At 41.7% G+C, this 23,602-nt stretch overlaps 1 protein-coding gene across 9 annotated transcripts in view; it reads left to right on the top strand.

Annotated features, from left to right (window-relative positions):
• The window catches only part of trim9 (tripartite motif containing 9), a gene marked incomplete at its 5' end in the record, with an annotated part of 44,904 nt that extends 24,050 nt beyond the window's left edge, over positions 1-20,854 (top strand). For 2 of the 9 annotated variants that reach the window (XM_084045739.1, XM_084045738.1), the window contains 7 exons: positions 5,682-5,792; positions 6,617-6,770; positions 8,729-8,874; positions 14,354-14,492; positions 17,645-17,894; positions 18,718-18,880; positions 20,717-20,854. In XM_084045739.1, the coding sequence (XP_083901865.1) occupies positions 5,682-5,792; positions 6,617-6,770; positions 8,729-8,874; positions 14,354-14,492; positions 17,645-17,894; positions 18,718-18,880; positions 20,717-20,794 (1,041 nt within the window). In that variant the 3' untranslated portion in view covers positions 20,795-20,854. Of the gene's footprint in view, positions 1-5,681; positions 5,793-6,616; positions 6,771-8,728; positions 8,875-14,353; positions 14,532-16,255; positions 16,295-17,644; positions 17,949-18,717; positions 18,881-20,716 lie in introns of all 9 variants that reach the window. The other 7 variants (XM_084045737.1, XM_084045735.1, XM_084045742.1 and 4 more) reach the window with 5 other exon arrangements.
• Between the last annotated feature and the right edge of the window lie 2,748 nt (positions 20,855-23,602).

Here is a 23,602-nt window from a genome sequence, read left to right as displayed (position 1 = left end):
CATTTCAGATGATAGATGCAGGTGGTGTCTGTTAAATGCACAAAAAAAAAATGTAAGTATATAATGTTAATGCACAGGCCAATACTGTTCCCCAAGGACCTGGCAAAGTAAAGTGTTAGTAAATGTTAAATGTTTGGAGTATATCTATGTGGATATGAGCCTGTATACTGCTAAGAAGAGGCAGGTTAGGAGACTGCAGCCCACTGTGGTGTCTGAGTACTGCAGTGACCTAATAATCACAGCAGGCAGTCACAGCACTGAAGCAATTACACTTTACAAAGGAAGGCGCATAGTCCAGTAGAGCCAAACATGTGCAGGTCAGGAGATACCAAATAATATGATCTCCTTCTATAATGTTTTCTGTTCATCTGCCTTGAGTCTGGTGGATGGCATTGCTGTTAGGTGCATGAGTCATTGCAAATTCTGCACACAACCTACTGTAAGAGACAGCAAATTGTCTCTGAGACACGTAGATGGAGAATATGTTGTGGATATGGGGCAGCGGTTGTTTTGTGAAGTCTTAAGGTCAAGTCTCCTGCTCTCCTGTTGTTTTTGTTTTTGCCCAGTCTGAAAGTGTCAGAGTGGTTCTGGTGAGTTGGTGTTGTAAGCTCCCTCAGTGATGTGCTTCATCACCATGACAACCACATACAGATTATGTCTGGGAGAGGTTGAGGCTCCTTTCTCTGTGAGCTCCATTCATCTCCGCCGCTGCAGCACGGACAGCCGTGACCCCATTTGCACAGCCACCTCCCTGCCCTCTACTGCTGTCCTCTTCCACAGTAGTGCGGTGTGTGCGCATGTGCATGCATGCATATACGTTTGCATGCGTTAGCACTGATATATACAGTATGTTTATGTGTTGTTTGTTTCTGGGTGGTGTGGTGTGTGTGTGTGTGTGTGTGTGTGTGTGTGTGTGTGTGTGTGTGCGTGTGTATCAGTGTCTAAATAATAGTAATAATAATAATGTATTTTATTTGTATTGCATCAGGAATCTTAGAGTGCTAGAGTGGAGACTGTAGATAAAAACATGAAATCAATCACGCATACTGTCTTAGTATGCAGGTCTCTCTCTATCGATCTCCTCTGGCCTTTCTGCTCTTGCTATTCTCATTCTATCACCTGCAGGTCAATCTGAGAACCCAGGTCAAAAAATAGGAAAAACAGCGCCTCTGAATCTGTTCTTGAGCGATTACCTGCAGGATGAATCACACTCCCTCCCTTGTGTTCAACCCATTCACCCATTAGCAGGTGATCAGGAGGCACAGTGATATGGCCTCAGGCAGATTCACATCTTCCTTCCAATCCGAGCTGATTGCCATCCAAAAAGAACAAAAGAAAAAAGAACTGTCAGGAATGCTGAGTGAAACTGCTGATAAGTGCATGTGCGTTGAAGTTGTCTGCTCGGTGAACTGAGAAGTTTGAACGTGAAATGGAGGGCAGGAGAGGCGACTGAGTTGAGTGGGTCGCATAAGGAGAAGAAGGAACAGAGAAATGGAAGGCAGCAAGAACAAGAGGACGACAGGGAGAGAGGAGAACATACTTTATAACTAAGTTGCTGATGTGTCTCTGCATTAAATCCACTAAGAGACTAGTCTCACCTAGATTGGGAGATCTCAGCCTACCAATACGTGTGGGGAAATCTAAGTGCAAGGTAGTTGCTAGAACAGCAGCCTTTACGAAACTATGCCCACTGCTTTGAAAACCAATCCTGTCACTGTCCCTATCTGAAAGACTGCCCTTAGAACTTTGGATTGGTTCTGCAATGCAGTTTTGTTTTTACTCTTTAAATGGTTTCCACACAGTTTTAGCAACAAAAGCTGCATGATTGTCATCAGTCTCTTGTTGAGTGAGGCGTTTAGAGACTGGCTTGTGAGTCTACCAAGAAACAGATGTCTTGGTGGAATTGAATAGAACACACACAATAAAATTCTCAGTGTTCATTTAACTTAGAGAGTACAAATGGAACCAAATGGACCATATCCCATTTGTAACTCAGAGAGTGTACACATGAATCCTATAAACGGACCCTAGCGGGTCTGGTACATTGTCAGAGTTAAACACCTGAGTGTTAATCTGTTTTAGTTTTTTTAAGGACTTAAATGACTTAAATTACTAAAATGTCTTCAGTTCTTTCTGTTAATAATGTGTGTCAGTGGTGCAGCACTTCTATTTCTGTTGCAAATCTTCTGGGTCATGTAAGGAGACAGGAGAGAGGCAGAAGACAGATGGATGGAGGAGAATACACTATTGTCAATTCCTGCAGCCATACTAATTACAAAACAAATGACAAATTAGAAGGAAAATTACAGGTCATTTTCTTCTGGTAATGATGTGTGTGACCTGTCCAGATCAATGTTGGTTTTCCTGGTCAGTCACTGCTTCTGACTATAAAATGTACTGCACAGTAAAATCATCACTGTTGAGTGACTGAGTGAACAATGGACCCTTACGAGGCCATTTGGTTATATTTGTACACTTTATGAGTTACAAATGGATACGTTTAACACTTACTGAACATGCATCTTAAAGTTTTATGCCTTACTGCAAACCATATTACCCATCTGGGGACAATAAAGTGGATCTGCAACTCAAGTGATTCTATGTATGATTCTAAATGCAGTGGGAGGTACAGTAGGAAGAGATGGGAAGACATCGTGAGTGTGTTTGTTAAATAGGCTGCGACAGCACAGCAGTGAGAAATACCTCCTGGAGCTCTGCCAGGCCACTGCGGGGCAGTGTGGATGGATGGTCCTGGCTTGACACAGCAAGCCTCCATGGCACTTGACCAGATAAATAATATAGATGAGGCCAGATCATCAGAGTCCCCAGGGGGAGGCGAGTCCTAAAACCTGCTGCTCCCTGTCGTAGCATGATGAGAGAGGGTCGCCGCCGTGCATGTGCGGTGTCCAGATTGATTACAGTTTATGAAAAGTGGAGGATAATGAGAATATGATGAGCTGGGTCAGTGTGTGTGTGGTACGGTGTGTGTGCCATAGTGGTGCAGCACGGTGCCACACATCACCATGAAATCATTCTCATTCTCATTCAGTTCCCTCTCCCTATCCTTCTCTCTCGCACTCTCTCTATGTCTATCTCCTCTCTCCTGTCTTTCTCTCTCTTTAACCCCTCTCCTCTTCTCTCTCTCTCGCTGATTGAGCTCTGTTCTGACATCACACACAACAGAAATCAAATCCCTGCCTAACGACAGGGATTTGCGCTGGACTTCACAAGAAACCGTTGCCTAACAATGCCAATATGCACGCTCAGGGCCGATTTGCACTGACATTGAGCTTGGGCATGTCCATATTTAGGCACTTGCCCACCATAAACACGCCACAACTTGAACTTTATATTGTAAATCATGCTTACAGCCTGGAATTGTGCCATTATCACAATTGAATTAGCGTTGTCTGTAAGCATAGGTTTGTTATGGGGTGTTAGTACCCATGTTAATGCTGTTGTGACCACAGTCCTTATTACATCTCTCACACACTTCCCCTCAGTCAACAGTCATTACAGTCATGGTAAATTAGGTACTATTTGTTAAAGACACTACAGTGATGATTACAGTGCAATTAGCTGAGTCTGTATCTACTTCTTCATGCTATGTGTCAGTACTCAGTAGCATTGTACACTTCATGCATAGTTAATGCAGTTCCTTCCGCAGTCTTTATCAAAGCCTAAATTATACTTTGTCGCACGGCACAATGGTGTCAGCAGATGACAACGCGGCATGGTACAGTGCTTTGTTAGCTAGCATGAAAACTGTTATTTTTGGCGAGTGACACCGTCGTGCGATGATGTATGAATTCTACTCAAGCCATCTTTACGTATGCTGCGTCAGTAAATGGCCAGATAGAGGCTTTCCCTCTCCTCGCAGCCCTGGAAGCATTCGGATAAAAGCACTGAAGTTACTGTTACCTAGCAACCCTCAGTCCAGCACCTCTGCTGATGTGTGAATGCTGAGAGGATGCTCTTTGGACATCTGCATGGGTGTGTGATGAAACAACATATGGGCTGTCATGCAATGAGGGGAATCTGTACAGCAACTAGGTTTCTATCTGCGAGGGGCTCGTAGCTAGCACAGTATGCATATGGGTGCTGCTGATGCCAAGTGAATCCTTGGTGGTCAATGTTATGAATTACATTTCTTTTGTAGCTTTGTTATTAACCACTATAATCATGGCATTTGTATTTGAGGCATGTCATTCTAGGCGCAAAGTGTTTAAGAAATATTTCTACAAACTTTGTGAGCTTGTAGATCGGCTATTTTTGGGAAGAAAATACATATTTGAGAGATCAGATAGATATCAGACATATTATAAGAGTGCATTTGGGCTATATGGTATACAGTAGATAAAAAGGAAATCTGTTCTCTGAGGTGTAACAGATCTTGTAGACCAGGGAGGTAGCACAATGCCCAATTACCTTATTTAGAGGCCCATCTGGAATACCTTTACTTCTCATTAAAACACTGCAGCCCCTTGCAGTCTGGAAACTGCAGTAGTGTGGTGTGTCATACTGTATATTCACTGTTGAAAGATTTCACATATTCATTCACATATTCACTATTAATAGATTGTACATACATTACCCAGATACTTCCTGTTGATTCATGTGGTTGATAGTCTGTACATATGCTGTATCCATATTCATTGGTGATATACATTACAGTATGTATATTCATTCATATATACATTCTTATTGACTGGTGATAGACTGTACATTTGGTAACTCTGTCATTCAGAGACCCAGCGCAGATGTCTTGTGTCTAAGCCTGTTTCACTTTATTGTATTTTAATGACTCTTCCTGTGTTTCATTCTTACTGCTATTGCTACCATGAAACCTGAATTTCCTCCTGTTGCTAATGTCCTGTTGCTGATGCAAACATCAGCAACAGGAGTGATTGCCAGTGTCTGTTAACCCAATCCCTCTTTCCCAATCTGTGTCAAGAGTCAAATGATGATCAATTATAGAATTCCATTGTAATCTCATTATTGGTTTTTGTCTTGACCCGCCTTATTTATATTCCCTTCATCCATCAACACTTGTGTTTAATCATTGTTTTCCCACTCTCCTTCCATTTGTCTTCTCTCTGTCTCAGTCTCTCCATTCTCCAATCCCTCCTACACCGCCTTTCTCTCCTTTCTTCCTTGCCTGTCCTTTTTTATCACCTTTTCCCACTTCCTAATTTCTGTTGGACACATTGCTTCTTCTCCCTGTATCTGATGCCTCCATTTTATCCTCTCCCTTCACTGTATGTGTCAGTATCACAGGACAGTAGCTGCATGTACGATTCCATTCTGATTGCGGTCATCATTAATGACTGCTTGAGCTCCCTTCCCTTTTGATTGATTACAGCAGTGAAGAAAGTAATGATTTCAATAGGGTTATTTATCTAAATGATGTGTATGTGTACATGCCTACATATGTGCATGTTCGGGTCCTGTATACTTTATCTTGCATTGGTCTTCTTGCATACCTGGTGTCATATAGGCTATGTATATGTATTGCATATTTAATGCTGCATACAGTACTTGTGCAAAGTCTACGGTATATTGTAGGTCTTGCATACTTCACATTTATGTGTAGGCTATATAATGTATGTCATATTTATGCTTAATTTCCCATAATTCACTTTGTCTTTTATATATTCTTTCTTCTCCCTCCTTTGTCCCAGGTGGTTCGAGACCAGATCTCCCACTGTACAGTGAAACTACGTCAGACCACCGGACTGATGGAGTACTGTCTAGAGGTCATCAAGGAGAACGACCCCAGCGGCTTCCTACAGGTCAGATGTCACTTTCCGTATGGGTTGTGGAATCTCCGATGTTGAATTATTTAGAAGACAAGGGTTGTCTTTTGGAATAAAGGGCTTTAGTGAAATGTATACTAGGGTCAGATTCTTTCATGGCTAAGTGCTCTGTTAAGAACCTTTTGATTTTATGCTTTGCAAGTGCGCAGAGTGTGCGTAGGCATAATGTACTCATTATGACTTGCTTATAATATTTTTTCATATTAATGGTATGGCATTTTCTGATTTTTAATGGATAGTGAAGAGGAGAGGTACAAGGAAAGAAGGGTTGAGAGCAGCGATGCCACGTGGCACACAGGTCGTGAGTAGAGCCAGACCGATATATGGGTTTGGCTGATATATCGGCCATTATTTTACTTTTTGGACGACATCGGTATCTGCAATTAATTATGCAGCCGATGTGTCCCTATTTTTTACCACTTTCAACCTGGCATCCCTATATTAGGCATGTCATTTCAGAAATGTAAACAATAACCGATCTACGTGAGCTTGTAAATCGGCAGATTAAAAACATTTGAAATGGTGGTTAAGTGGTTATAGAAATATGTGTATGTAGTATATGTATTATTTGGTGTTCATTTATTTTTGCGTATAAGTAAAATGTTCAAGATTCATTCATGTCCAAAATTGGGATCGGCATCGGACCCAAAAATCTGCCATCAGAGTCAGATTGAAACCCAGTGCGTTGTCATTATGTTGACAGCACACTAACAGACCAGTCCACTCCACACTGTACTGTTCACTACAGGCTGGAATGGAATGGAATCGTGACCATAGTTATTACCCCGTCTTTGTACCAGATCTCTGATGCCTTGATCCGGAGGGTGCACATGACAGAGAGCCAGTGGGGGAAGGGAACCCTCACTCCCAGGATGACCAGTGACTTTGACCTGACCCTGGACAGTGGACCCCTCCTGCAGACCATCCACCAACTGGACTTTGTCCAGATGAAAGGTAGAGAGAAGTTGTTGAAGACATTATTATGTCAGGTGCAGGTATTTTAAGGAGGATTACGCTATGGCCTTGTCTCATTGGCTAGCTGGTGTCCAAATCAATCATAGTCCCAGTCAACAGCTAAATCACCATTCTTCTAAAATCTTGAAGTTTAACATATCATGAGCATTGATTTAGAATCTAAATGCTCATGATATGTTAAATTGCATGTAACCATAATACACAAGCTATAGCAGCAGTTTGTTGGACTAGAAGGTGGTCAACACAGCTTTCGTTTGCCGTTTTTATACGAATATCGTCAATTACTTAAGTAAAAAAAAATCTTTGGGAAGTGGCTATGGGTATAAGCACAATAATGCACTCTATAAGGGAGTTTTTGTCATGGAGTTTACGTCATGGAGTTCTTCACCTCCATCTTGTCTGTTACTTTCCTATTTGGGAACAACCTGGGCTGCTTTACATAAGACCCTATTGACTGAGTGTTCTTGTTTCTGATGCAGAGAGTTCCTCTGTAGCGCAAAGACATTTTCTGCATTCACATATCCCTGCTGCCTCTGTTTATATTGTGAACAATAACAGATGGCATCCGAGGTGATAATGTAGAGGAGGGAAGTTCAGGGAGCCGTCTTTCGTTAAGTTCAGCATGACCTGCATTTAATTTGTCTTTGTGCATGAACAGCCAACCATATGGTTGGTGTACTGTACTATTTACTAATGAAAAATATTCTGTAAAATGCTTACCAAAGGAGGATTGATGCATATCACCAACTGGGCCAAATACAGCAGCCTACATATTCACAAGATCTTAAGATGAGGGAATGATAGCTTAGCCCACTGGTTCTCAACGTCGCTTCCAGGGAACACCAGGTGTCCAAATGGATCCGTATTAAGGGACCTTTAAGGGTCCATTTTGTCCATTTCTACTCTCAGTGATAGATTGGAGTCTCCGAGATAAAAGATTGTATCAAATGGGGGTCCGGTCGGTGGGCTACTGCATATCAAACTGAGGGTCCTTAAAATGTAAAAGGTTGAGGATCACTGGCTCATGCTGCGTTCACACTTGCAGCTACAAAGGGACACAGCATATCTGTTACTGAGTCGCTGTGGAAGTGATAAACACACTTCCCGTCATCAAGCATACATTCCGACTAGCAAGAAAAATGTAGGAAAATAAAGCCTGGGATTAAAAAGAACATGGAACTAGCGGACGGAAATAATTGGTTTCCCCCCATTGCAAGCAGGAATTGTGTGAAGAGAAGGTGAATGGAAATTGTTAAACAACATTTTTGTAGCTTTTGTCATTGTGTAGCTTTGCAGCTGCAGATGAAGCCAGATCAACTAGGATTGTAGCTTTGTAGATTTTGTCGCAGCTACAAACATCGGGTGTCACTTTGTATCTTCATGTTGCTGGTTTCCATTGAAAATGAATGGAAGACTGTAGCTTTGTATCTGCCCGTGTGAACACACCATCAGCAGTCATTCTCCTTTCTCCCACCACCCCCACTGGGTCCCGCTGGGCATCCCAGGACAGAGCTGGCCATCTATTAAGTCTCTTCCTGTCAGCAGTTGAGATGCTGCTGCCCCAGTGGACCTCTACATAGATAGAAGATGTCTGGTGCCGCCACAGAGTAAAAAATAAAACAGGTCCTCAGGAGTGCTCCCTGCCCTCCAAAAGACCTGAGACTCCTCAGCAGATAGAGTCCGCTGAGGATTGAGTGATGTGTTTCAGCCACAAAGGCGCTAAATTAAATTCAACCGGTCCTTTACTGCACAGTCATGTCCAGTGGGAAGTGTGAGTGAGTGTGCCAGTTTTTGTGCACGTGCACAAGCCTTGCGTATCGCAGTGGGGTGTAACTTGGCCTGGTTTTCCTGCACAGGAAAATCCTCAGTGTTATTTTATCCATTGGTTACTCTGAGTTAAATGAACTCTCAAGATTTTACTGTGTGCCTCCTCTCAGTCCCAGCGGCTCCCATGCTTCAGCTGGAGGAGTGCTGCACGCAGAACAACAGCGCCACGTTGTCATGGAAACAGCCGCCGCTCTCCACCATCGCCGTGGACGGCTACATCCTGGAGCTGGATGATGGAAGCGGAGGAGCATTCAGGGTACGGAATTGTTTTTTTTACATCTGAAGCTGAGGTGAATCCCTCACAACAAAAAACAACAGAAGAGTATTAAACACCCACCCAATTATATTATTAATGCACGTTTATTTTGGTCTTGATCCAGGTGGATCTTTATCAGGTCAGGTTAGTGTTTACCCTTTACTGCAGTGGTTCTCAAACGTTGTTGTGCCACGGACCCCCAAATTGATAAATATTTGGGCGCGGACCCCATCTGAAATTGTATTGTGCCAGGGACCCCCAGAAGAGAAGATTTGCTATTCACCGAATAGGCAAATATTCTGTACAGGCACATGATCAATTATGATCATGTTTTCGGCTTCAATTTATGAATTTCACATACAGTAGCATAGAGTAGAATAGACCATACGATCATAGGCCATACGGTATGATCTCTGAGATGTTTTAATAGGGTTTCTACTCGCACAATGTTGTTTGCTCTTCCTATTATCTGTCTGACACACAAGAACATAGATCTTTTAAGGCATTTTGTGTACAAACACAAACATAAACATTACATTACATTACATTACAGTCATTTAGCAGACGCTTTTATCCAAAGCGACTTACAATAAGTGCATTCAATATAGGTAGGGAACGAATCTACTAATCACCAGAAGTCTTAAGTGCATTTCCTGCAAAAACAAGCAACCAAGAGTATACCTAGCGCTAAGGTAAACTGTTATCATCTGTTATCATCTGTTATCATCAGACATAAGCAATTAGTACATTTAACAGTATACCCAACCACCCACTTCCCACATAGCTTTGGTTTCCCACCTTACCAACATGACACCCTCCCATCCCTACTAGTCATACTTCACACCCACCCTCCCATCATACTTCTCTCCTATATCCCATCCATCCACCAGACCAAAAAAGATACGGAACAAAACAAAGAGCTGAGTACATATGCAAACACATACTGTATACCTAATATATAAGCAGTGACTTCAAGGAGCACCCATTTTCAACCGTATCTTCATACAGTATAATTGGTCCTTTCAAATGTTCCTCATAACACATTATCCGTTTACTCTCTCTGCATCTCATTGGTAAGCTACGGACAGTTCAGAAACCTGCTTACCAATGACATCATCGATGGGTATACTAAGCTAATACAAACTTCTGTCTTTCTCTTCCTGGAAAGTTAGCATGCTGAAAAACAAGCCATTGTTCTTGCAACAATAACAAATAATTACAAAAAAGTTTGAAATCTTGTTTCAAATTACCCGACCTGCCTACCGATGATGTCATGGGTAGTTAGGTTTCTGAACTGTCCACAGGCCTCCTCTGAGACAGAGTGTGAGTAGACCGAAATGGTGCTCTTATAATGAACATTAGTGAGGACCAATTATATGAAGATAGGTTGAAAATGGGTGGTCTATTCAGATCAGGACATTAAATAAATACATAATTAAATAAGTGAAATAAAGTTAATGTGGGGGGTGTATAGGGAGCCTTTTACAGAGGATCTAATCTCCTCAAGCTTGATGCAAGACCTCCGCAATCCGTCAACCATGGCTAGGAGTGGAAATGTGTTTTGTTTTGAGGAGAATAAGATGTCTGGCAGAGTTGTGAGGTTCTCTGCATGGCTACTGGAACGTTGTCCCCCACAGGGATTCCAAATATGGCTGTGGGGTTCTATGGGAATATAAAATACACTGTGATAATATTTTGAGTATTTCTGTCAAGTGTCAATTAATCTGGGGCAGGCCCACAGCAAATGAATAAGATTGGCAGGCGATTGCTTACATCTATATAGCGGATATCACATTTGGGAATATTCTTGGCCAACCTTGTGGGCTCAAACTTGGGACCTTCTTTTTTCCAGGCGGCCTCCCTACCCATTCAGCTATGGCTGCCCATAATCACACAATCCTGTTTAAATCTTTTGAACACTTTTCAAAAACATTGGGGACATTTTCACAAATAATATAATAAAATGAGTTGGTAAAGAAAACGGCCAGGTATTGAAACCCTTGATTGTGTAAATGGGATTGTCTCCTCACATTAAACCTGTTTGATCTATGGAGATAAGGCATCTGAGAACTTGTTGAAAATGGGTAGCCAAGATTTTAAAGTCCACATTCAAAAGTGAAATAGATCTGTAGCTACCGCAGATTAAGGGATGTTTTTGAGGGCAAGCTGCCATTAAAAAAATCCTCATTAAATATTTCCTGTAAAACTGGGGACACTGAAGCGGAAAAGTGTTTTCAAAATTTGACAGTAAACCCATCCCCGCTTGGGAGTTAATTGCCTGGATATGGGGTCACCTAGGCTCCTGGCAAGATTCTCATTGGCTTTGGGAATGGGGATCTGATCAAGAGAGTTGTCGTCATCCCAAATATCGGGAGCGCATTGAGTCCCGCAGGGTCGGAGATAGTTTCTTCTGTTGGAGATTTGAGTCAGCTCTTTAGAAATGCTGCTTAAACCTAAGTAGCTGAAACTCAGATTTGGTTGTTGATAATAGGTCAAATTTCCTCTGAAGCTGTAGACATTGGTTGAAAAGAGGCACTCCTTTGAATCAGAATAGCAACACCTCTGGCTCTCTCACTGAAACTTGAGTGATATTGATATATATATGTAGCCCACCCATGTTCTTTTGTCATGGGTGTTTCATTTTTGTCGTGAAACAACACGATTGTCCTTGTCCCCTTTCAATTGCCGCAAGTGGACTACTGTTTTATTTGTCTTAGTAATCTGATTAGCACCTTTGACGTTCCATGAGACAAAGCAAATGTTATTATTAGTGTTAATCATTTTAGCAGCCATCTATTACAGTGGTGAAGAACGTCCTGAGTAGCATTTGCACTGAGAGAAGGGGGAGGAGGATGCCAGAACATAGATTTGTTCCAAAATCAGTTATACATGATTGGACAAATGTCACGCCTACACTGTCAAATGATTGATAGCGAAAAAATCAAACTCATCATGGTGCTGGATAAATGACAGTAGGTCACTTAAACCCTTCATGGTCTACATTACACGTTGACAGAGACAGAGGATGCTTTATTTATAGACTATATATACAGTATATTGACTAATAACCTTAATGTGGTTTTGTGTTAGACTCAATAGTCCACATTTAGATTACAGCAATAAATGTGACACATATAAATAGTTGCTATAGTAACTAGGATCTTAATGATCTATGATGGCGGGGTAATCTCAACAAAGGACTCCTTCATTTGGCGCCATGGAGGGCATCACTACCAGTGCAACCAGGGGAAGGTGAAAGCAAGTCATTGTCACTGAGTCCCCTTGGGTGGACGTATGGCTGGCGGTTTCATGTGCGATGTGTGGGGCCTTGTTGCGGAGGAGCTCTGATTGATATGAGCATGTGATGCTGAAGGGAATTAAATGACACTGTGTCAGGGAGGGAGGGTCCGGTAATGCAGCTGTTAGATGGGGCGATTCCACAGGAAGTGCGATCGGAGATCAAGGCTGTGTGCATACACTTACAGAGGTCAGTGGTGTAAAAGGACCCTCCCTGTCTCTACATAGTGAGCCCACCTGCTTTGTTGCAGCAAGAGTCTTATTCCCCCCTCAACAATGGAGTCAAGACAATGACAGGGCATATCTGTTTCAGCCCTCTGTACCTTAAAATTAGAGCAGGTTCCTCTACAACCAGTATAGGGATTTAAGCTTGTTCTACTCTACTCAACAGTGACTCTGGGGCAACAGCAAAATGTGTATTTATTATAAATTTTCAGTTTTTTCTATAATATACAAACATTACTGAACACCACCTACCCTCCTGAACACAATTACAAATTCAATTGTGCTGCAACTCATGTTAGAGGTGACTTTGTGGAGTTTGGGGCCCCCATTGATGGCTAGCTAACCACAGTCACCTGGCCACCATAAGCTCTGAACAATCTTCACCCTCCTCAGCCACCCAAAACTCATTCTGTGACGTTAATTGTCTGTATACATCGACAGGTCGACTTTGTCTCGATTACAAGTGCTGCGTCAGAGCATCTAATTTATGAACAACTCGCGACAGATGCACCAACTGTATTTGTTAGCTACTAATTGGCCGGCGCTTGATGCCAAATTGCCGTTCAGCCTGGAGTCAGTTTTGTTACTTGGCGGCCATTTTACTGGTACACTGCAGTTTGGCTGCTTAACCAGAGCAATGCAGAAACAAGCCACGCTAGATGAGTGTGCATGAGTTGATTCTTCTCTGACCATGAAAAGCACCCACATGCACTTTAAAAACGGATTCCATGGTCAATTTAAAAACTTGCTCGCTAATCTTGTTGTTTTAAATTGTCACTGTTGTAATTAAGCTGTCTTTATTACTGTTTTCATTTTCTGTTTTTTGCTGTTTTCACATACATAACTTGTTTTATCCTGCTGTTCTTATTCATCATTATTATTTACACTGTTGTATTATGCTTTCTGTAATCTCGGCATCATTGAAAATGAGGGGGATCCCCAGGGGTCCTTGAGGGGTTTCCAGGGGGTCCCCACCTAAATGATTGAATAGTTAGGTACCAAATGAACCCTTACGATTCTGAAACTCTGAGAGTGTACAAATGGAACCAAATGATTCCATTTGCACACTCTCAGCGTTAAATTAACAATTTTACAGTATAAAAAAACTAAACAATATCAAATGGGGGTCCATAGCGTGATACACCTTGAAATTGAAAAGGTTGAGAATCACTGTAATATAGTATGCTTACTTAACCTTGTGAAAGAGGTTCTGAATCTCAATGGGACAATTTCTGGATAAATAAAGGTGAAATAAAACAAATCAAATCAATGGTGTACATACAACATGTAACAGCGAGGGAAGTTTTGTTACCATCTGCTCCTATGTGACTCACTGCAGATCAGCACGCTGAGCTCAGAGTGGTCTATTTATACTCTGTAGTGTGGGCTGGCTCACCCCACGCACAATTGTACCGACACTCACGTATTATTCTACTTCCCACTGTGTGTCCAAATGGGACATTCTCGCTGAAAACCCCCTGGAGACAGAACCGGATGTATTAACCACTTAAACCCTCTATTCTTCGTAAAACAGACCTGAGTTGGAAATGTACCAGGTGGACCACTTTTTTCCGTCTACACCAAATGTCTTCCCCAAAAATAGCTGATCTACAAGCTCACAACACATGTTGAGAGCTTGTAGATTGGCTATTTTTGGGTAATGTTCTCCCGAGATTAGGTACTGTATGCTGAGGTTCAAGTGGTAAAAAAATAAACCCGCTTGTATCTTAAAAGTACATGTCATAAGTTCACTCAATCTGCTAGCAATTCAACGTTTGTGTTTAACAGGTTTTGTGTGTGTGTGTGTGTGTGTGTGTGTGTGTGTGTGTGTGTGTGTGTGTGTGTGTGTGTGTGTGTGTGTGTGTGTGTGTGTGTGTGTGTGTGTGTGTGTGTGTGTGTGTGTGTGTGTGTACGTATGTGTGCATGCGTGCGTGTGTGTGGGTGTGTGGCTTCACAGGAAGTGTATGTGGGGACGGAGACCATCTGCACTGTGGATGGGCTCCACTTCAACAGTACGTACAAGTCCAGAGTGAAAGCCTTCAACGCCAGTGGAGTGGGCCAGTACAGCAAGACCCTGATAATGGCAACCTCAGACAGTACGTTCAGCAACCTCTCCACATCCAACACAGTCAGATGTGTTCATTCACTGCTTCTCAACATTGGTTCCGGGGGCCCCTAGCGGTCCAAATGAACCGCTGGCAGTCCATTTGGGTACAATGTAAAATCCACAGTGTTATCTTTTATTTGTTTACGATTTTTTGTTTAGCTTTTTCTGCCTTTATTGATAGATACAGTAGACTGACAGGAAATGGTGAGAGAGAGATGGGGAATGACACGCAGCAAATGTCGTCAGGATTCGGGATTCGAACCTGCGACACGCTGCCAGACTGCATTAGCAGCCTAGGTGCCCCGGACCGCTACGCCAGCCGTCCGGGCCAAATCCACAGTGTTAATGCACCCGGGTCCATTTGGTTCCACTTAAGCATTCTCAGAGTTACAGAACTGTAAGGGTTTGGACTCCCGGTGGTCCCCCGATTACATTTTGAGAACCAGTGTGTTAATTCAGCTCTGAGAGTTTAGAAATGTATACTGTACACATTGTATGTACTACTCATGTGGCAGTGTGATTTTAATGGGACATTGCACCCTTAAACAGAATTTACTTGAATGTACTGATAAACTTTTTTTTCTTTACACAAAAGTCTGCATGCAAATTCTGTTTGAGAGTGCACTTATCTTTAAAACAACCTCATATAGTACAATAGTACAGTATGTATAATCCACCTGTATGTCTGCTCCCATTAGCGCTCTCCTGCTCTGCAATAAGCCTTATTTATACGTTGTCATACGATGCATTGGTTGCGCACCAAAAATAGCAGATGTGTTGTTGTGTGCTTGCAGATTGGTTATTATTGTTGCGACGCACCATACGGCATAAGTACAAATTAAAGCATTAGATGGGGACGGTCGTTGTCCATCATTCGACTTGAATTGATACATATTCACACAGCGGCCATTTTGCTCTTATGTCATACTCGGGGCGGGGCATTGTGTGAATATGGTCAATGGCTCAGACAGCCCCCTGGCCTGAGACACATAAGCAGCTGCTGAGGATGAGCTTAATTTTTTTAAAATCTTTTTCCCTACAGAGTGACATCTCTTGTTATGACTGAAATTAGTTGGATTTTGACACCTTGAATCCTTTACGTAATTTCTCAATCAAGTTGCCGGAGGTTTAATGGTTGAAAGGAGATTTCTAGGAGATTTTTCACTGGACTGTGAGTCTATAATATTGTTCTGGGCATGTGTGGTGGTTTCTTTTTTTAGATCATTGATCTTTGACCTTTGGCCCCTAAGCTGAACCAGCTTCCCTGATAAAATGTGCTTTAGCCCTGTTGGCCACGCCTCCCCGACCCCTCTACACTGTAAAAAAAAAACAGTGTTAATTTAACTCTTGAGAGTGTACACATGGAGCCAAATGGACCCTAACCCATTTGTTACTCCGAGAGTATACAAATGTTACGGGTCCATTTGGTTACATTTTTACACTCTTGGAGTCAAATTAACACTAAGGATTTTACTGTGTACACTGTCTGCTTTAACAGCATCATCCCCTTCTCTTTTCTCTCTCCTCTCTCTCCCTCCCTCTCACTCTCACTGTCTATCGTTTGGTGTCCCTCCTGTTCTATCACTGTTTCTCTCGCTGCCACTGTTCTCTCTCTCTCTCTCTCTCTCTCTCTCTCTCTCTCTCTCTCTCTCTCTCTCTCTCTCTCTCTCTCTCTCTCTCTTCCTGTCTCTCTCACTCTCCAATTCTCCCTCTCTCTCTTTCTGGCTATCCTCCATTCATTTCACATTTCAGCTGGACTCCCCCCATGTGATATGCAATCTCTAGGCTCAGGTATGGACGGGTCCTTGTGAGACCTCTCATTGCTGACTGTCTCCATTGCTCCCATCCCTGTCCTGCCCATCGCCTGTTACATTAGAGCAAATCTCTCACTATGAAACCAAAAGGGACGGGCAATTGGCTGTTCCATGGGCTGCAATTATTAAGCTTTCTGGATAGACTTCTAAAGCACATTGCCGTTTATTTCCCTTGGGAAATAAATAGGTGTGCTATTCCACTTTGTGAAAGAGAAACACAATGACAACCAGCACCTGTGTATAGTGCCTATAATTAAAATTACCCCTGAGGTCAAAGTAACGTTTTATAGCATAGAATAGTGCAATATGATACATTTTACAGGGTATATCCCAAGCCGACGTAAAATTTTGCCGGGAGCCCATAAGAATTGCAAATGCCCGTTCTTAAGGATTCTCACCTTCTCCTGTGCATAATAGTTACAGTAGTTATACAATAGCTGGAAATAGTATTTTCACAGACATTTGAATAGTTGTAATTTGCATTCTAGTCAATTATAGATAATCATCACATTTAATCATGTGCACTCGTAATATTATTTGTTCTTATGTCCTGTAACGTCACCTCATTGCACCCCTTCCTCTAGCCCACTGGTTCTCAATGTCAGGTCTGGGGACCACCAGCGGTCTAAATGGTCTGTCTGAGAGTTAAATTAACACTGAGGATTTTACAGTTATAGATTTGGATCTCCGAGATAAAACATTGTATCAAATCACAGTTTAGATGGGGTATCAGTCTATTGATTAGGGCGCCAGTGGCTCAGGGGTAGAGTGGCCGGTAGAGCGGCCGGATGGCAACCGTTAGGTTCTCAGTTTGATCCCGGGCTCTCCCAGAGTTAGTGTCGAAGTGTCCTTGAGCAAGACACTGAACCCCTAATTGCTCCCGATGAGCAAGTTGGTGCCTTGCATGGTTTTCTCCGCCATCAGTGTGTGAATGGGTGAATGTAATGCACAATCTATGTAAAGCGCTTTGGATAAAAGCGCTATATAAATGCACCATTTACCATTTAGTGATTCTCAACCTTTTTAACTTCAAGGAACCCCAGTTTGATATGCATTAGGCCACAGATCCCCCATTTGACACAATTTTTAAACTACATTGTAAGATGCAGAATGTTCATTTAACTCTGAGAGTGTGTAATTGGAACCGAATGGACCCTTACATTTGCACACTCCCCCTGGTGGTCCCCGGACCCCTACGTTGAGAAACAGTGCTCTAGCCTCATATACCACTGTTGTAAAGTCTTTTCAGCATCATTACAGTGGTGTGCCTGGAATTTTGTATTACAGTCACCTACCGCTCTGACACCACATCCTTCTGCTTCCACAGTCGCCTGGTTCACCTTTGACCCCGCGTCTGGCCACCCTGACATCATCTTCTCCAACAACAACCTGACGGTGACATGCAGCAGCTACGACGACAGGGTCGTCATGGGAACCACCGCCTTCTCCCGCGGCGTGCACTACTGGGAGATGACAGTGGATCGCTACGACAACCACCCGGACCCGGCGTTCGGGGTGGCCCGCGGTGACGTCCTGAAGGATGTGATGCTGGGGAAGGACGACAAGGCCTGGGCCATGTATGTGGACAACAACCGCTCCTGGTTCATGCACAACAACTCACACACCAACAGGTAAGAAAGGGGAGTCTGTTAAAGCAGTGGTTTTCAAAGTGGGGTCCAGGGACCCCCCAGGGGTCCTCGAAGGGATTCCAGGGGGTCCCCAGCAAAATGTGTTAATATAGCATCAAAAATCTGTTTTAAGGGCCATTCTCACCAAGCACAATGACGATACTCCATAATATTTCACCTTTTATGTTTGAAGACTTTATTTTGAAGACAAGGTACCATCTGAGTGGGTTGAGCCCACTCAGGTGGTACCAAAAATAAAGTCTTCAAAAGGACCTACAGTGTGCAAACTTTTATTACTTTCTTGTTGATGTTTGTCGTTTGAAGTTCAGCACCTGCCTTTGTATGGTATGCTGATGTGTGCAACCTCCTTTGATCTTTGTTGTACCTTTTTATGTTTTTCCATAAATTAATGCCCTACTTCATCGTACAAGTGTATCGCGCAAAAGAAGCGAAAATAGCAGATGCAACGCATTCTGAACAATATTGAACGTGAAAGTGGTTAAGACATAAATACTGAACCAATGAAGAGTATTAACAAGAATACATTGGATCCATTGGAAAAAATATTCTTTTTTCCATTTCCTGAAAAGTAACAGTTCTGGACAAAGTTTCCACCCGACAGTGACGATATGCTATTTATATTGTATTAATATACCATACAGTTTGATTAAAAATATTTAAAAAAATCAAAAAATGCAAAAAAAAAATGTTTTATTCAAACCAAAAAGTTCCGTATTGCAGCTTTAAACACTGAGAATGTGACTGTCTATAGGACCGATGGTGGAATCAGTAAAGGAGCTACAATAGGAGTGCTGCTTGACTTCACCCGTGGGCTCCTCATCTTCCTCATCAATGATGAGCAGCAGGGTCCCGTGGCCTTCGAGGCTCTGGAGGGGATCTATTACCCGGCTATCAGCCTCAACCGCAACGTCCAGGTAAGAGAGACTGAGTCAAATGGATATGACTTTTGATTTTAACTGGTTATTAGGGTTGCCAACTACCTGCCAAATAAGCCTTACGTGAACAAGTTCAAAAAGCTCATATACATATACTATAATACAGGTTTTAATATAATTTACAAAAACTGTACATCATTATATACAGTGAGATTTTAGCTTTTTCTGGGCGTAACAAATTTGTCTTATAATGGCCAGAACGCACCAATGCAACTCCTTGCAACTGCCATTGGGGATAATGGGTGCAAGTAGTTGCATGTTGCAAGGAGTTTCAAGGAGTTGCATTGGTGTGGACTGGCCTTAATGTGTGTCATTGATTGATTCCCCAAAATAAGGAACAAAGTGTGCCCCTTATCAAGGGACGACTCCTTATTTCAAGGGACGGTTGGTACAGGTTATGAAAGAAAGATAGTGTTCAAAAGCAGCATTAAAAGGGGTAAAACAGATAAGAACATAGTAAACTAGAAAAGTGCGCTCCTTGGAACGCAGATCTTCACCAGGCCAGGTGCCTACCCAGGGCCCACAAAGTTTGGAACGCAGTCATAGCCAATGGGAATGGAACCTGTAAAATCTGATACATCTTGATCACATGACTCCACAGATAATATGTACCCATTTGTGTGAGTTTTGGACTGAATTTGTAAGTGTGTCTTGAAGTAAATGCGAAATTGCTGAAAATATAGTCTGGCACAATGGCCTATCTGTGGAGTTGCGTCATAATCCAAGGGATCCATGGAAAAAATGATTTTGATATACGACCTACAGTCCAAAACACGAAGCGAGCTGTTATAGCACCACCATGAGGCCGATTTGAAAGGATTGGTGTGGCGGTTCTTCCTTGGCCTACTGGCAGTAGTAAGTATCATGGCAATCGGACACTGCGTTCAAGATTTTGTGAAAACCCTCCCGCAAACTTTGAAAGTCAATCGTAGCCAATCAGAAGGGCGTCTGAAAAAGCAAACAGATACATCATGATCACGTGACCACAGCAATAATGTATACTGTGTGTGAGTGTTCGACAAAATCTGTAGGAGTAGTAGCACAAAGTGTATAATGAATAAAACGCACAATAGCTGAAAATCGAACTTGCGAAAACATAACCCTCCGCCTTCGGCCGTTCAAGGATAATAAACTAGATTAAAAATACTAAACACTACCACTCAGGACTCACTGCTCAGGTCACATGATTGTGTGAGGACCTTGTTACAAGCAGACATACCTGTAGTTTGGAACAGGATTGAGTTTTTACTTGTAAAAAAAAAAGGATCATTAACTCCATGAGGACTGTTTTAAGTCATTGGGAGGTACCTGCACCTAGAATGGTACTCCCTTTGTGAGTAATAAACTTTACAAATTATACCTAAGAGTACTAAACCCTCAGAAAACAAAAGTTCTAAAAGATGTAACAGTTAATATTGCTGAGTTTACTTTTGCCATAAGCAAGAGTTCTTATTGGTAATAATAACCTACTGTTTCCAAACTGCTGCAGTGCTCAACATGATAGCTCAACATCTCCACCTGCAGGCCAAAGAAAAAATAAAACTTTATTGGGTGTCACCAAATTAAAGTGCATCAGGATGTAACACATCCACACATAGTCGTGGGTGAAAGTATGAATTAAAAATGGGTAATTGTAAAAACAAAAAATAGATCATACCGATTAAATAGAATTTACCAGACCATAAACATTTTATTACATATTGAAAACACTTCAAACAATGAGTGTGTTAAATTCTGAATGGAAAAACAAACAAATTTATAATGTAATATTATAATATAATTAAATTAATCATTGACTTATTCTCTGCTCTGTAGGTGACCCTGCATACCGGCTTACCCATCCCTGATTTCTACACCCCTGGGGAGGCAGACCCCAATGGTTCTGTGTGCTAAACACACTCCTCAGTGATTCAGGAAAACAAAACTCCACCCTCCCCATCCCTTCCCTGCTCCCATTTGATCAAAGTCAATGGATGGACTCTGGGTGCAGTTTACATTTAGAGCATAGCTTATAACCGCTGTGTTTGAAATCAGAAGCATGGTTCATCAGGTGAAAAGGCCAGCCGAACGAGTTGACTGTGGGAAATGAGCCATTGTTAAATGATCTACATCTAGTACAGTATATCTTCTCCTTCAGTCTCACATGCACACACACATGCATGACACACACACACACACACACACACACACACACACACACACACACACACACGTGCGCAAATCCATGCTCGCAAAGATACGCAATTAACATTATCCTCCGACCATTTTGTCCATGAACATGTCATGTGGCGTTTTGTCCACCAGATAGAGCACTATTAAGAAAACAAAAACAAGAATCCACAATTCATGTGCCTGTAGATGAGGACTGGAAACTCACCGCTATGATCCCTGGGATGAGAGCAATAAATGGACTCTCAGCCGTTTTACTGTTGTATCCTCGTCTGTGTACATGAGATGCTATTAGTGGCTTAGCTTTGTGAATTTTTCCATAATATGGTTTGTAAGATACGTCAATTATGTAATATACGGCCAGAAGCAAGGCCTTCAAGTAGGCCTTTCGTCATAGTGCAGCTCGGAAAGAGGACAGTGTAATTTTTGTTTATATATTATACAAGTATTCTGCTTACTGCTATGAGTGTAATCACTATGAGAACAGAATTTAAGGTGATGGTGATGACACTGAAGCCGGTGACAGTTGGGATGGTGGTTGATTTCATAACAGCCGATTGAACAAGGTGCTATTGCAACTCATGTAGTTAGAGCCCTTTTACTGTAGGTGACTGAATCCTGGTAGTTTTGTACTGTTGTTATTGAAACAATGATCTAATGTGAAGAGGTGTAATAGTTAAAATACGTTATTGATGTTAAGAGCTTTTTCCACGACATGTCATTGCTTTTCCTTTTATACATGCATATACTGTATGAATGGGGGTGTGGGGGGTTCCAAATCTAGTCTTTATATGTCATTAAAGCAATCAAATAGTTCACAATGTGCTCTCAGCAGTCTCAGGTCTTAAATGAGAACTGGTTGTAGACTCGTCGAAAATGGCGCACAATGTGATCTTGAAAAGCTGTTGCATTCGATGAGCGACTCTGTCATGTGAGTAAAAAGTAAGGTTAAGGGTTCTGATACAAAGGGCAGTTTTCATTGGAAGTTAAGTGCCAATGAGAGTTGTCCAAAATGGTGCCCTATGTTTCACTGTCCTAAGACATACAACTGAGACACTCAAGGTGCTATCCTGTGTTTAAGCTTCATGGGTGTGCCTTCTTCTCATCTTGAATAAGTACAGTAATAACAGACCTGCATAACTTTGCTACAAACCATGTTCATTGCTTTAGTAGATTATACTGTTACAGCCTGACTTCACTCTGCTGCTAAAATATTTTAATATGGTAAAAGGGCAAAAAAATATATAAAGAAGAAAGGAAACCTGTTAATTATAATTATGTTGCCTATGTGTAAGTGCAGTATTTAAGAGGGTATACAGTATCTCCCACTTTACAATTCCTCTAAGATTTCTATTTTTATTTTATTTTTTTACTTTTGGGATTCCATTGATTGCAAGACATTTGGAGCTACTACCATAGTGCTGACTGTGGTAAATAATATAATTTAGAGTGGTTTATAAACTTGGGTTGAAGTTAGATTTAGACTGCAGTGATTCAGCAAGCAGCGAGACTCTTGTCTAGCCTGGCTGCAAGGACCAGTACTGAACCCTGATTTATGTCACATTTAATTGGTTGTTTTTCAAGGTAAGCACTAAAGTTTAGTGACTAAACCATTTCTCCCTCTCTCTCTCACCCTCTTCCTGTATCTGCAGTACAAAAGTAGGCCCGTTACTGGAGGGTCACCGGCAAGCATGGCCATTATCACTGGATTATATAACCAGATTAGATTCCAGAACAAAAAGCGAGTTTATCCAGTAGAGAAGCTAACAAACCAGGAAGTGTCAAACCAAAATATTGTTTTTTTATTAAATTGAAAAGTACAGTTATTGGTGTCCCAAACTACAGTACATAAAATTACAGAAGTGGTGAAAGTGATACTTCCTGGCAAGAGCGTATGTTTCAGTTCCTATCATTCTACAAATTGTATGATTGTACAGTATGATTTATGTTTGAACTAGCCAAATACACATTATTGTTTTCAGTGGTCACATCTTGTGGGAGTGACCCAGATTATAGGCTACTCAGACACAAACCTGTGGCAGCCATTTTATTGATTATTATTAGAAATTACTCATAGTCGCTGGGCGACAATGGCAACTGTTTCTCAAGATGCTCTAGTCTGTACAGGTGTGTGTGTGTGCTATCTACTCTGAACCTCATTGTTACTCCAAAGTGATTCTGTTTGACCCGTTTGATGCTCGAAGATGGAATGTCATATATTAACATTATATTATTTACACTGTTACACATACTATATGTCTATGGAGACTTTTATGATTAGAAAGCATCGTTATTATTATTACTATTATTTTTAATATTTATTATGACTATTACGATGATCACGGTGATTAATTAAATGATTACCATTATTACCATATTACTGCTGTTATGATTATTTGAAGTGTATTATGAGGTTATGTGTTTTCTGTATGTGTGAATATTCAATAAATTATAGGTGTCAGTCAACAAGGTGCATTGTTTCAGTTTTTTCAACTGACATGGGATGCAGTATCTACTGTATCTACACTACAT

This window comes from Gymnoscopelus microlampas (assembly GCF_963454915.1).
Source record: "Gymnoscopelus microlampas genome assembly, chromosome: 20".
NCBI lineage: Eukaryota > Metazoa > Chordata > Actinopteri > Myctophiformes > Myctophidae > Gymnoscopelus > Gymnoscopelus microlampas.
This window is presented reverse-complemented; position numbering and strand designations above follow the sequence as displayed.